Below are 12,852 nucleotides of genomic sequence, written 5' to 3'. Positions count from 1 at the left end.
GCTTTAATTGTTTAAAATTTTGTTTATATATATATATAGCACAGACTGTGTGCTACCGAAATAATGTGAGTGTATGGTGGTCCAGTGCGGAGTGCTCACTGACCCCCTCTGCTGGTAAGGGGACACTGGGAATGGGAACCTTTTCTGGACAAGCATCCCATTTACAGAACAAATTGAAATAGTGCTATTTGAATGCTGTCATTTGCTAGCATGTTTTGAACATCAGATAACACATGTTCAGATTTTTTTTTTTTTTTTTTTTTTTTTTTTGTGCTTTTAACAATATATAATATAAAAAATGTTTGTTTATACTATAATGCACTTTACAATAAGGTTCCATTAGTTAATGCTGGTTAGCTGTATTAATTAACCTGAATTAACAATGAAAAATACTTCTAAAGCATTTATTAATTTAAGTTAATAATATCAATGTCAGCATTTACTATTAAAATAATATTCTGGATTTGAGCTAACAGGATCTAATGAATTGCTATCATTATTAACTTTTGTTAACAAAAGTAAAAATAAAAGATACCATAACAAAAGTATAGCTTATTGTAAATTAAGTCGTCAATTCAAGTTTATTTGTATAGTACTTTTCACAATACAAATCATTGCAAAGCAACTTTACAGAAAATTAAGTTTCTACAATATTTAGTAGTAGCTTATCAATGGTGACTGTCAGTTTATGTGTATACGGCAGAAATGTTCAGAAAAATCAATAAAAGACGTAAATCAAACAGACGATTAACACTATTAACAGCAATTATGCAATCAAACTTATAGCAAAATGTGGTAGCCTCTGTATGGTTGTCTCTGGTTTAGCCTCATCTGAGGTCCTCTAAGGGGTTGGCATCATCTCTTCTCAGGTTTCTGGATCCAGACTGGAGCTTGTGGAAATCCTAGAGAAACAGAGCAACAAATAGAGACATAATTAGCGTAGCTGCTGTTCCAGCCAAGTAAAATTTAATTTGTTTAACCCAAGCTAAAAAATAATAATGTGCATTTGATCAGATATACAGTACAGACAAACGTTTGGAAACATTACTATTTTTAATGTTTTTGAAACGAAGTTTCTTCTCTGCTCATCAAGCCTGCATTTATTTGATCAAAAATACAGAAAAAAAACAGTAATATTGTGAAATATTATTACAACTTAAAATAATAGTTTTCTATTTGAATATACTTTAAAAAAATAATTTATTCCTGTGATGCTGCAAGCTGAATTTTCAGCATCATTACTCCAGCCTTCAGTTTCACATGTCCCATCCATTCTATCACATGAATCATTTAGAAAAGCATCTAATATTCTGATGTCTTATGAGTGTTGTGAAACAGTTCTGCTGTCTAATTATATTTGATGAATAAAAGGTTAAAACGAACTGCATTTATTCACATAAAAAACATTCTAATAATATATACGTCTAATAATATATTTTCTTTCCTAGACTATCACTTTTTATCAATTTAAACACATCCTTTGCTGAATAAACGTATTGATGTTTATTTAAAAAAAAAGCAAAGGGAAAAAAAAAATCAATGACCCAAATTTACTGACCAGTATGTGTATATTGTTATTACAAAATATTTATATTTTAAAAACATAGCTTCTTTTTTTTTTTTTTTTTTTACTTTTTATTCTCAAAGTATCCTATATTTGAAAAATATTAAAGCGAGAACTGTTCCAACTTTTAATATCATTTTTTAGAAGATTTCTAAAGGATCATGTTATTCAAAAAAGTATCTCAAAAAAATCATAATTTAAGTAGAATAAATATTATTTTAAATAATAATATATCACAAGATTACTTTTTTTTCTGCATTTTTTGATTAATACACTCAGGCTTGATAAAAGCATTGATTTTCTTAAAAAAAAGAAAAGGGAAATGAGAATGTGACCCAAATTACTGACCTGTACTGTGCATTGCAGTACAAAAATTATCAATGGTGCATTATTTTAATATATTTTAAAAACTGAGTTTAATTGTAATTTTTTTATTACATTTTTTTCTGTATTTTTTCAAATCAATGCACTTGAATGAGCCAAGAAACTTCTTTCAAAACCTTAAACATGTAAGGTTTCCCAACTTTTGGTCCGTACTGAACTATCCAAAATTATGAAGATGCATTATTTTGAATGCTTTGCCAAATGGGTTTTTCTGAACACAGAAAGTGGTGTCTGAAACGTTTCAAGCTCTTTCCAAGAGTTTGGGACAAATTTGAAAAACGCTCTAGTCTTTAACTTTGCTATCCAGGTAACGACCATAAGTCCACGTTTTGTGACCTTAGGAGCGTGATGGGTTGTAGTGTGGTTAGAACACTGGTTTATGTATCGCAGGTAGCCCAGTGCATGAGACTGTAAATTGGGGTAATATGATCCGTATTTTCTTGACCTGGTAATGACTCTAGCCGCTGCATTTTTGGACTATACCTTACTTTGTTTTTTGGAAGATGCAGGAGCAACCAGCTAGCAGTGCATTACAATAGTAGTCGAGTCTAGAGGTCATGAACGCATGAACTAGCTTTTCTGCATCAGGAACAGGTATGATATGATATGAATATGATGTCGAAGACAAGTTGCTGTGTAATATAACACACCCAGAGATTTGTGACCGTATAGGACGTAACAGTACATTCCATCTTAGTTGCAAATTGTAATCTCCCGAGATTCTGTGTACTGTTGTTTGGTCCATAAGTGAAAAAGCTCTGTCTTTCTGAATTTTAATGGAGAACATTATTGGGTCATCCAGATCGTTTAACATTGTTTTAACACACTCTGTTAGCTTAGATAATTTGAAGTTTCACCTGTTCTTGTTGAGATTATATGTTGAGTATCATCCACATAACAGTGGAAACAAATCCGCATTGTCTCTAATAATATTACCAAGGGGCAACATGATAATTGAACGTGGATACAGAGGACCTCGGACAGATACCCTTGTGGCCCTCCATATATTTACTGTTGATAAATGGAAATGACTCCCCATTGATATAAACAAAGTGGTAGCGTGATCGGGGACAGGTAGGATCTCTTGCATCTAAGAAAGCCTGCCCTTGGTATACCTGTCATATGATTTTGTAATTCTAGCTATGATTAATATAATCCGTGATCTAGGGTGTTCGACTCGCGCACAGGAAGTTAACTACATCCATCCAAGGTAAAACTGTAGCTATGAGATGCACAGTGCCTTGGTCTGACGCACGATTAATCTATGTAACATCTAAACTAATGGGAGCTTATTGTCATTGGTATTATTTTTTGTACAAAATTGGGACACTTTGTTTTTGTTAATTGTGAAGTTTTCAACTTTTTTTAGGTTGGGCAGCATAAAGTTATGATTTACCAAAACATTTTTTGAATAATGTGGCAGAAAAGGACTTAATGAATGGACTTAGAAATGTGAAATAAATATGATTATCTTACCTGTAGATTTAATTATCTAAGAGTTTTATATTAACTGATCAAACTAAATGCAAAGCCTCTGTTTAACAAACATATCACATTTTTAGCAAATCTTTTTAACAAATTTAAGAATGGATTGAAAAAATAAAAAATTAGCATAATGTCTGGTACACTGATATTTGCAAAATGTACCACATATTACAGTTGTAATTGAAAATAAATACATAGTGGGTGTAAACAATATTTGCGTGTGTCAGCTGTTCTGCGGTCTGTATTAGCGGGAGTGACTGAGAGTCTCTCACCTGTGCTGAGGAGGACGGACTGCACTGGTTTTCAGTGCACTCATTACCTGAACCTCCACACAACCCATTCATCACCCTCAAGCAGACAAATACTGCGTGTGAATCTGTCCGCTCAGTGACAGCTGCTCTGGGACAGCACCGCCTACATCTGAGAAACCAGAGAAATACATCCTCTAAATCTACTGTACACTCTCCTCTAGATTTGCATGGTTTGGATTAAATAATGTTTTGATTTTTTATTTGCTGAACAGATCTAAATAAATTTAAAATGGTTTATATGTTTTGCATTTTCTAAAGCTTTAATACAGGACTATACATTAAATAATTAGGTCAGTATTACTCAAAGCACAGAAGCTCATTCCCAGCAAAGAAAATCATGCTTTGGTAAATCAGGACACAAAAGGTCTAAATTATGACAAAAAATTTAATCAGATCTGACATAAAAAAAGCTGATTTTTTGGTCATAATTATGACTTTTTATCTTATTTACTTTTTGTCATCATTTCGACTTTTTATACTATAATTATCAGCTTTTTGGTCAGCATTTTTTGTCATGGTTTCTTAATTATAATTTTAAGCACATCATTTGAACGTTAAAGTCATAATTAATATAATACATTTATAGTTATTAATATAGAACAATTGAGATTCACCAAAGCATGATTTTTTTCTTCTAATGTGGCAGAAATGGACTCTGATAAAAAGAAGCAGCTCTGGATTTTACATTAATGTTTTATGAGGCCGTCAAGTTCTGTAGGCTATATATTTTTTTAATGCAATCCAGATTTATATGTAGCTCAAATATTTTTTGATGCTTCTAATTTCAAAAACAATCCTCAAATAAAAATGTTATTATAAAAAAAATAAAAAATAAAAATAAAACAATTATTTCAAATGAACATTTAAAAAACTTTAAGGCTGCTTTTGATCTTTGTACAAAAAAAAAAATGCTTTAAAAAATTATTTTTAGTTTAATTCCATTTTTCTGTGCAGCACTTTGTCGTTATTAAATGGGCTATAAATAAATTAAACTGAAACTAAAAGATAAAAATCGATACTTTTGACCCATACAATGTATTTTTGGCTATTGCTACAAACATATCCGTGCTACTTCTAACTGGTTTTGGCTCCAGGGTCACATATGTGGTAATACATTATATATATTTTATATTTATGTTGGCGTATTTATGATAAAGTCAAAACGATTTTGGACTTCTGTGGCATTGTGAATTATCTCTGTGCTCTTTCCAATAAAGCTCGAAAGCATTGACCTTGCGTTGACGTCACGACAATATCCGGGTCTCCGCGCAGTGTCGCTTGTGCGCAGGCGCAGTTCAGCCGGTGTTTTCGACCTCTGCCTTCGGTGAGTTGGATAGAAATCATTGCGTTCACACAACTCTACATTCATCTTCAGTCTGTGTGATCTCGGGTTTGTTTGGGATAGTGTTTGCACAAGCATTCGGTGCGTACGGCAGACCTATTTCTCCAGCTCTTCGTATAATTAATCTCTGACCTCATATTTTGTCTCGCAGAAGTCCCAAGCCGCTCAGAATCACTCACCTGTCAACATGTTCACCTGCGCGAGACTCGTCTCCACACCTGCCCTGGTGAGTGACGTCTGCTTCAGAGAAACACTGCTAGTGTGTGTGTGTGTGTGTGTGTGTGTGTGTGTGTGTGTGTGTGTGTGTGTGTGTGTGCGTGTGTGTGTGTGTGAGAGAGAGAGAGAGAGAGAGAGAGTGTGTGTGTGTGTGTGTGTGTGTGTGTGTGTGAATGAAAGAGGCCTGCCAGAATACATGCCTTTCAGAAGACAGTTAACTACTGTTCACCACTGGTTGCATTCACCAGTTTTTCACAATATTGTTTAGGTTATTAATCTCTAATTCATTAATGCAGTGTGTGTGTGTGTGTGTGGTGTGTGTGTGTGTGTGTGTGTGTGTGTGTGTGTTTTAGGTGCGTGTGGGATCCAGGTCCCTGTCCAGGCCGGTTTCTGCTGCTGTGTTTTCCAGACCAGAGGTCAAACCAGAGGTGACTGTCAAACCTGCCTTTTGATTTTCAGTATCTCTCTCAAAGGCCATGCTTCGTAGATGATGTACGAGGCGTCAGAGTCCACCCTCTGTTATTGAATCTAAATGCTTTAAGAATAAATTAAATCTGTTCATCATATTCAGCGATTGTATCTCTTTATATGACCTGGATTAAAAAGCTATTCATATCTTTTTTTTAAGTTTGGGCAACGATTAATCACATCCAAAATAAAAGGCACACACATACAGAATTTATTTTGAAAATATTTACATGTGTATGTATATATTAATATAATTTATATTATATATAAATATATTAAGTATATAAACATAACACATTTTTCTTAAATTTATGCATGCATGTGTGTGTGTCTTTATATATACATAATAAAAATACACAGACAGTACACACATATTTACAAAAACGTTTATTTTGGATGCAATTATTCGTTGCGTAGCACTAATATCTATTAATAAACCTCTCCGGTTTTATTAATGTGTTTCAAAGATTAACACAATGATGACATTTTTCATTTCTGTGTGACTGTCTCTTTAAGGTAATTGAATTAATTGTAATAACTTGTCTGCTTCCTGTGATCTTGGTGTTTAGCCGCGGTCAGAAAAGTGAGTTTCTTGTCATTGAAGTAGAATGATGTTTGAGCTCTCTGTCTGTCGAGGGACGGGGGGCGGCAGCTGAAACACTCGGTCCTCTCGTCCTCTTGTAGGTCCTGCCTCAGTCGGCCCTCAGGAGCTTCCAGACCAGCGCTGTGAGCCGAGACATTGACACCGCTGCCAAGTTCATCGGAGCGGGAGCTGCCACCGTGGGAGTGGCTGGATCCGGAGCTGGAATCGGAACAGTGTTCGGGAGCCTTATCATCGGATATGCCAGGTTAGAGACATTGAAAATTTCAGATTATGTTTTAATTTTAATTTAATTTGATGTTACATTTTTAAACCCTACATTTAGGGTAGTATGTTTTTTTTCTTTTTAAGAAATCTCTTCTGCTCAACAAGGCTGCATTTATTTGATCAAAAATACAGTAAAAACAGTAATACAATGAATTAGTATTATAATGTAAGATGTTTTCTGTTTGAATATTTTAAAATGTAAATATAAATATTTTAAAATGTAGAGTCCTCATTTATTGTAATTTATTGCTGTGGACCAAAGCTGTATTTTCAGCATAATTTCTCCGGTCTACAGTGTCACATGACCCTTCAGAAATGCTTCTAATATGCTGATTAAGAAACATTTCTTATTATCAACGCTGAAATATTAATATAATATATATAGTAATATAATGCTGCTTAATATTTCTGTGGAAACTGATTTTTTGTTTTTCCAGGATTCTTTTATGAACAGAAAGTTCACAAGAACAGCATTTATTTGTAAGAGTATGTAATAATTTGCTGTTACATCAATCAATTAAATAATAATAATAATAATAATAAAAAGCATTTATTTATTTATCCCCCATAAAAAAGTACTATCCCCCGAATTTGAGCTGCATTGTTTCCAACAAAGTAAACATACATTTCAAAGTAACTGAAGTATTATAAATTGTCCAGATGTTTGCAGATGTCAGCGAGGTTTAGTAAGACGGTTGTGTGTGTTATTTTGCAGGAACCCGTCTCTGAAGCAGCAGCTCTTCTCTTACGCCATCCTGGGTTTTGCTCTGTCTGAAGCCATGGGCCTCTTCTGTTTGATGGTGGCTTTCTTGATCCTCTTCGCCATGTGAAGAACATCTAGCTTCATAAACGCATTTAGTACAGCTGTGACTACATATTTTTGCTGTTGCTACCCAAACGTCTGCTGTCGGTCTCTGAGAGAGAAAATGTATGAATATAAAGTCCACTCTGTTAAATGAAATCATGTAACAAAAAATTAAAAATTATTCAACCTTTAATCCCTCAATCCTGTTCATGCCACTGGATGAGAGAAGCAGCAGCTCCATCAGTGTTACTAGCCACCATGGATATACAGATCCTGATAGCACTTTCTGTGCATCAGAACAGAGATAATGTTGTGTCTGTAGACTGTAAGGGTCCATTCAGATGTGTTCAGGGTTAAACTGTTGCTGATAGTATGACTGTACATTTAGAGCAGTCTTTGAAAGCCAATTAAAACCTCAATTGCTTTTGTAAATTGCATTAAATAAATTTAGATCACAGTTTACCATATTTTTGTGTTGTCTATTTTATTTTTATTCACATAATAATACTTGGTGTAATACAATACGCTACACTTGTGAAGAGAGCTGCAGTGAAAATATGTTGCTTATGCACAAATATTATGCATTACATTAAAAACGAGTTTAAAATTGTCAAAACCAGAGCTCATCACTCGCGAGATTTGAAGTGTGAAGTGGGTTCTGTAGAGCATTTATTCATCGCGAGACTAGAGTTTAAAGGGCCTGGCTCTGGGTTGAGCGGAGTATCTAATTCTCGCGAGAATCTCGACACTGAAGAGTCTAGCGGAGTTCCAGCTCTCGCGAGAGGTGGGATAAGTGGGCTTTGGCTCTTCAGGGTTCAGCCTGCGGGTGAGTACGCGCGGCCTTCAACGCGTAGTAATTATAAACAAACGCGCCTCTTTACACAAGCTTTCGGGTGACTAGCAGAATCGTCTGACTATGTAACGTCATAAAATGCTTTTTTTTACATATTGAAAGCTTGTCGGTGTTTCTTTGTTATGAATATGGGCGACGCATGCTAACAGCTAGCCGAGGTCCCATAGAAATAAATGAGAGGTGAGGCTAAGCATTGATTAGCCTGCTGATACTGATGTAAACACCCTGTTAAGTGATGATACAGTGCTGGTGTCGCTGGAAATACACGGCTTTGTGGTTAAAAAACGCAATCGCTTTTGAGTTTGGCTCTGTGGAAAATAGAGATACAGTGTTATTCAGAGGGATTTAAAGCAGAAAGTGACAATAGGTTGTGCTGTTATTTATCAATGAGCATCAGCCTGATCATTACAGCACATTTCCTTACTGTATGCGAGTTACTGAAGAGGTTTAATGAACACACAGAGGCCAATATAAAGTGTTTACATTCATATTATACAGATAGTGATGCATAATCCCTGTTATTCTGGTTTTAATCTTATAAAATACATATTTATTATGTCCTGGCAAACCTGCTTTGAAAGCTTTGTCTGACACACACAAATCATTAAGCTCTTAGTAACAGTAGCACAGAATAACTTACTATTGCACATTATTATGGATTTTGAATAATGCTGATTGATATATAAATCACACTTTTTGTTCTTAGGTGTGGCTTTAAATTATAATGTTATTGATGACAAATTGCAAGTTTGACTTTTTGTCGTGTTATCAGGTGGCAGACTGAAAGCTGTGAATATGAGTGATGATAAACCTTTCCTCTGCACTGCTCCTGGCTGCGGACAGGCATGTGATCACTGTTACACACTTGAAGCACTGACATATATTTTAAACAGACACTCCAATCAAGTTATATGCTTTTTTTCATTTCTGTTTCATACTACTATGCATGGTTCATGCATCTACATAATGACTAATAAATAAAAAAGAAAACCAATAGATAGAATGGTCCAAGAACAGAGCCCTGAGGCACCCCAGTAGTTAGATGATGCGACTTGGAACTCAGATTAATTCAAAAGTTAATTCAAAGTGCTCCTTGCTGTTTATATTTGTAAAATATACTAGAAAATGCATTTTATAAAAGGTTTTTTTTTTTTCTTTTTCGTTTTCTGTTTCATACTACTATGTATGGTTCATGCATCTATATAACAACTGTCCTGGTCCTGCTACAGCGATTCACAAATGAAGACCACCTGGCGGTGCATAAAACACAAGCATGAGATGACCCTGAGATTTGGTCCAGCACGCAATGACAGTGCCATCATCGCTGGTGAGTCTGAAAAGTCAGCGGTTCGTAATAAAAGCAAATGAACATGAACTATTATTATTCATGGGCTTTATAATGGGCTGCTGTTGCAGACCAGACACCGACACCGACCCGCTTCCTGAAGAACTGCGAGGAGGTCGGGCTGTTTAATGAGCTCACCAGCCCGTTTGAGCATGACTTTAAAAAGGCCACGGAGGATGACATTAAGAAGGTAAAGATGCCAATTTATAAAATTTTCAAAGATTTGGGGTTGATAAGATTTTTTTTTTTTTTTTTTTTTTTTTTTTGAAAGGCCCCCCCTCTTTTTATGCTCACCAAAGCATAAATATAGTTGAAAATATTATTACAATTAAAATAACTGTTTTCTATTTGAATTTGTTAAAAGTGTAATTTATTGCTGTGATCAAGCTGTGTTTTCAGCATCATTACTCCAGTCTTCAGTGTCAGATGATCCTTCAGAAATCATTCTAATATGCTGATTTGGCTGCTCAAGAAACATTATTATTATTATCAGTGTTGAAAACAATTGTGCTGCTTAATATTTTTTGTGGATATAATGTTATATTTGTTTTTTTCAGGATTATTTGATGATTAGACTGAAGTTTTAAAGAACAGCATTTATTTGTAAATATAAATCTTTTGTAACATTCATGAAATGTTACAAAAAAGCTATTGTGCGTGCTCAATAAAATTATTAATTCTTAAAAAAAAAAATCTTACTCGCCCAAAACTTTTGAAGGGGATTAAAGGTGAAAGTGGGGGTTATAGGCATTGTAAACACCAAGTCTTTTAAACAAAAAAAACTATTAAGACTTTTAGTAAGTCCTGGTGCTGTTTTGCAATTACGCATGAAATTGTACATTGCAACAAACAAAGATTAATTGGAGTGTGTTTTGACTAGAAAATACAATGTCAATCTTTCTACTTCAAAATTGACATATATTTAAACAGACACTCCAATCAAGTTATATGCTTTTTTTCATTTTCTGTTTCATACTACTATGCATGGTTCATGCAGCGACATAATGACTAATAAATAAAAAAGAAAACCAATAGATAGAATGGTCCAAGAACAGAGCCCTGAGGCACCCCAGTAGTTAGATGATGCGACTTGGAACTCAGATTATTCAAAAGTTAATTCAAAGTGCTCCTGTGCTGTTTTATTTGTAAAATATACTAGAAATGGATTTTTTTTTTTCTGCACCAAAATGTCAGCAATAACCCTCAAAATGTAAAATTTAACATAACATTTTAAAATACTTGTCAATCCCAGTGGATTGTTATAAAAGCACATTCCTCCCTTTTTTGTTTTCTGATATGTGTGTGTAATCAAAAATTGATCGACATGTTGTTATTGCAGTTGCCTCTGGACTTGTCTCCCCTTGCGACTCCCTTTGTTCGAAACAAAATAGAGGAGCACACATCCATTGAGTCCCACCGAGACAGCCCCCTTCCCCACCCTGAGTCAACAACCACTGACGACAAGGTGAGATTCAGGACTCTGCTGTACAGAGAGCTGCAGTAATAGGTAGGACTTTTTAAGATCCTCTATGTGTGGTAGTGTTACTTGAAGGTTGTTTTAGTAAGAATATTTCATGCAAAGGAGCTTGTAGTAGGAGCAAAGTTAGAGAAGGTCCACCTCGAGGATCCTAGGCTCATATTGTGCAGAAACTGTCTTGTCAGTAATTCGTAGTTTGTGGGTCTTTTCCTACCTATAGCCTATGCTTTAGCAGTCCAGGTTTGTGCTGACTGCCTTCTCCCCCTCATTCCTCAAGTGAAATGTGTTTGCTGCTTAATGTAGCTTTTCCCAGAGCTACTGGCTTTTAGATGAAAATGCATTTCTTCATAGAGATACAACAACAAAAAAGAAATCCCTCCTTCCTGTAGCTCAATGAAGAAACCTCTTTGTTGGCCAGAGTGTGTGAGAAAGATGATACTTCCTTCCTGAGTCACGCAAATACACAGATTCTGACTTTAAGATTGAAAGCTGTAACAAATTTTAATAAATAAACATTCACTTTGAGCGCGCTGTGATCTCTAGAAGCATGATTTTATTAATCATTGTCTCTAATGTGAACTCACAAAATGCTGAAAATATACATATTTCTTAATTACGGTAGTTACCCTACTGTTCAAAGTTTGGGGTCAGTTAGGTTTTTTTTTTTTAATAAAATAAATAAATTGATACATAAATGGTAACTTTTGATCAGTAAATTGATACAATTGTATTACAAATAAAACAATGTTCTGTTGAACTTTCTGTTTATCAAAATAAAATTCTGAAAAAAATGTATCACAGTTTCCACAAAAGTTTTAACATTGATGATAATAATCAGAAATGTTTTTTTGAGCATCAGATCATCATATCAGAAATGCTTTTCTGAAGGATCATGTGACACGGAGACTGGAGTAATGACTGCTGAAAATACAGCTTCGAAATCACAGAAATAAATGACATTTTTAAAATATTAAAGTAGAAAATTATTTTAAACTGTAATAATATTTATCAAATAAATGCAGACCATGGAAAGCATAAGAGACTAATAAACTTTCAAAGCATTCAAACAAAACCTGCTCCTAAACTTCTCATTACAGTGAAGTAATTTTTTGATGCATCCATCAACTGTAGATCACTACAAATTGCAGGTCTTTTAATTCTTAGATGAATAATGTATGTGCTCCCTGTGATGTAAAAGCTACAGACACAGTCAGAAACAGTATAATGGACAGTGTAACGTTTTTGTGTGAGCGCTTGATGCAGCTTGGCTCTCGGGTGGTGTTTTTCAGGAGGTTTCTTTGCAGCCAGCCGACCTCTCTGCCTCCAGCCCCACTATAGTCCGTCCAGCCTCCCTCCAAGTCCACAATGTACTACTGGCCAGCCATGAGACTGGGTGTTGTTATTCAGCAAGCTCTCCCATCTCCAACATCTAGCTCGTTATAACCCAGGTCCCATCCGCTAGTAGACCGATAGTGTAAAGTAACTTCTAAACTGCTTACTTATTCTGCTCCTCTCTTAGTTTGCCAGTCATTTTTTTACTTTTAACGCCTCATTCGGTGTTTGGTTTTTTGTCACTCATTTTACTTCAAGAATTCATGATTTTAGTTTTCAGTTGCCTGTGATCCATGTGCCTTTACTTTTACATCATAGAACTGACAAGTGCTCGACCATCAAGACAGACAGGTTTTGTTTGAGCCTTTTGTTTTGTTCACACACCATTGAAGAGAAACTTCT

The 12,852-nt window shown here is 34.9% G+C and overlaps 1 protein-coding gene and 1 pseudogene across 2 annotated transcripts; both read left to right on the top strand.

Annotated features, from left to right (window-relative positions):
* The first annotated feature begins 4,941 nt into the window (after window positions 1-4,941).
* LOC122144352 (ATP synthase F(0) complex subunit C3, mitochondrial-like) lies at window positions 4,942-7,565 on the top strand. 2 transcript variants are annotated; one of them, XM_042755213.1, is made up of 5 exons: window positions 4,942-5,068; window positions 5,238-5,312; window positions 5,656-5,730; window positions 6,455-6,618; window positions 7,354-7,565. In XM_042755213.1, the coding sequence occupies exons 2-5, from the start codon at window positions 5,274-5,276 to the stop codon at window positions 7,466-7,468; spliced, it is 393 nt and encodes a 130-aa protein (XP_042611147.1). In that variant the 5' UTR covers window positions 4,942-5,068; window positions 5,238-5,273; the 3' UTR covers window positions 7,469-7,565. The 2 variants fall into 2 exon arrangements, with proteins under 2 accessions (XP_042611147.1, XP_042611148.1); XM_042755214.1 differs by having other exon boundaries at window positions 5,025-5,167.
* Window positions 7,566-9,091: 1,526 nt separating this feature from the next.
* Window positions 9,092-12,596, top strand: LOC109050035 (annotated as a pseudogene).
* Window positions 12,597-12,852: the final 256 nt, after the last annotated feature.

The sequence above is a fragment of the Cyprinus carpio genome, unplaced genomic scaffold, assembly GCF_018340385.1.
Source record: "Cyprinus carpio isolate SPL01 unplaced genomic scaffold, ASM1834038v1 S000006648, whole genome shotgun sequence".
Classification (NCBI taxonomy): Eukaryota; Metazoa; Chordata; class Actinopteri; order Cypriniformes; family Cyprinidae; genus Cyprinus; species Cyprinus carpio.
The sequence above is the reverse complement of the archived record's forward strand: the minus strand, read 5'-3'. Positions and strand labels throughout refer to the sequence as shown.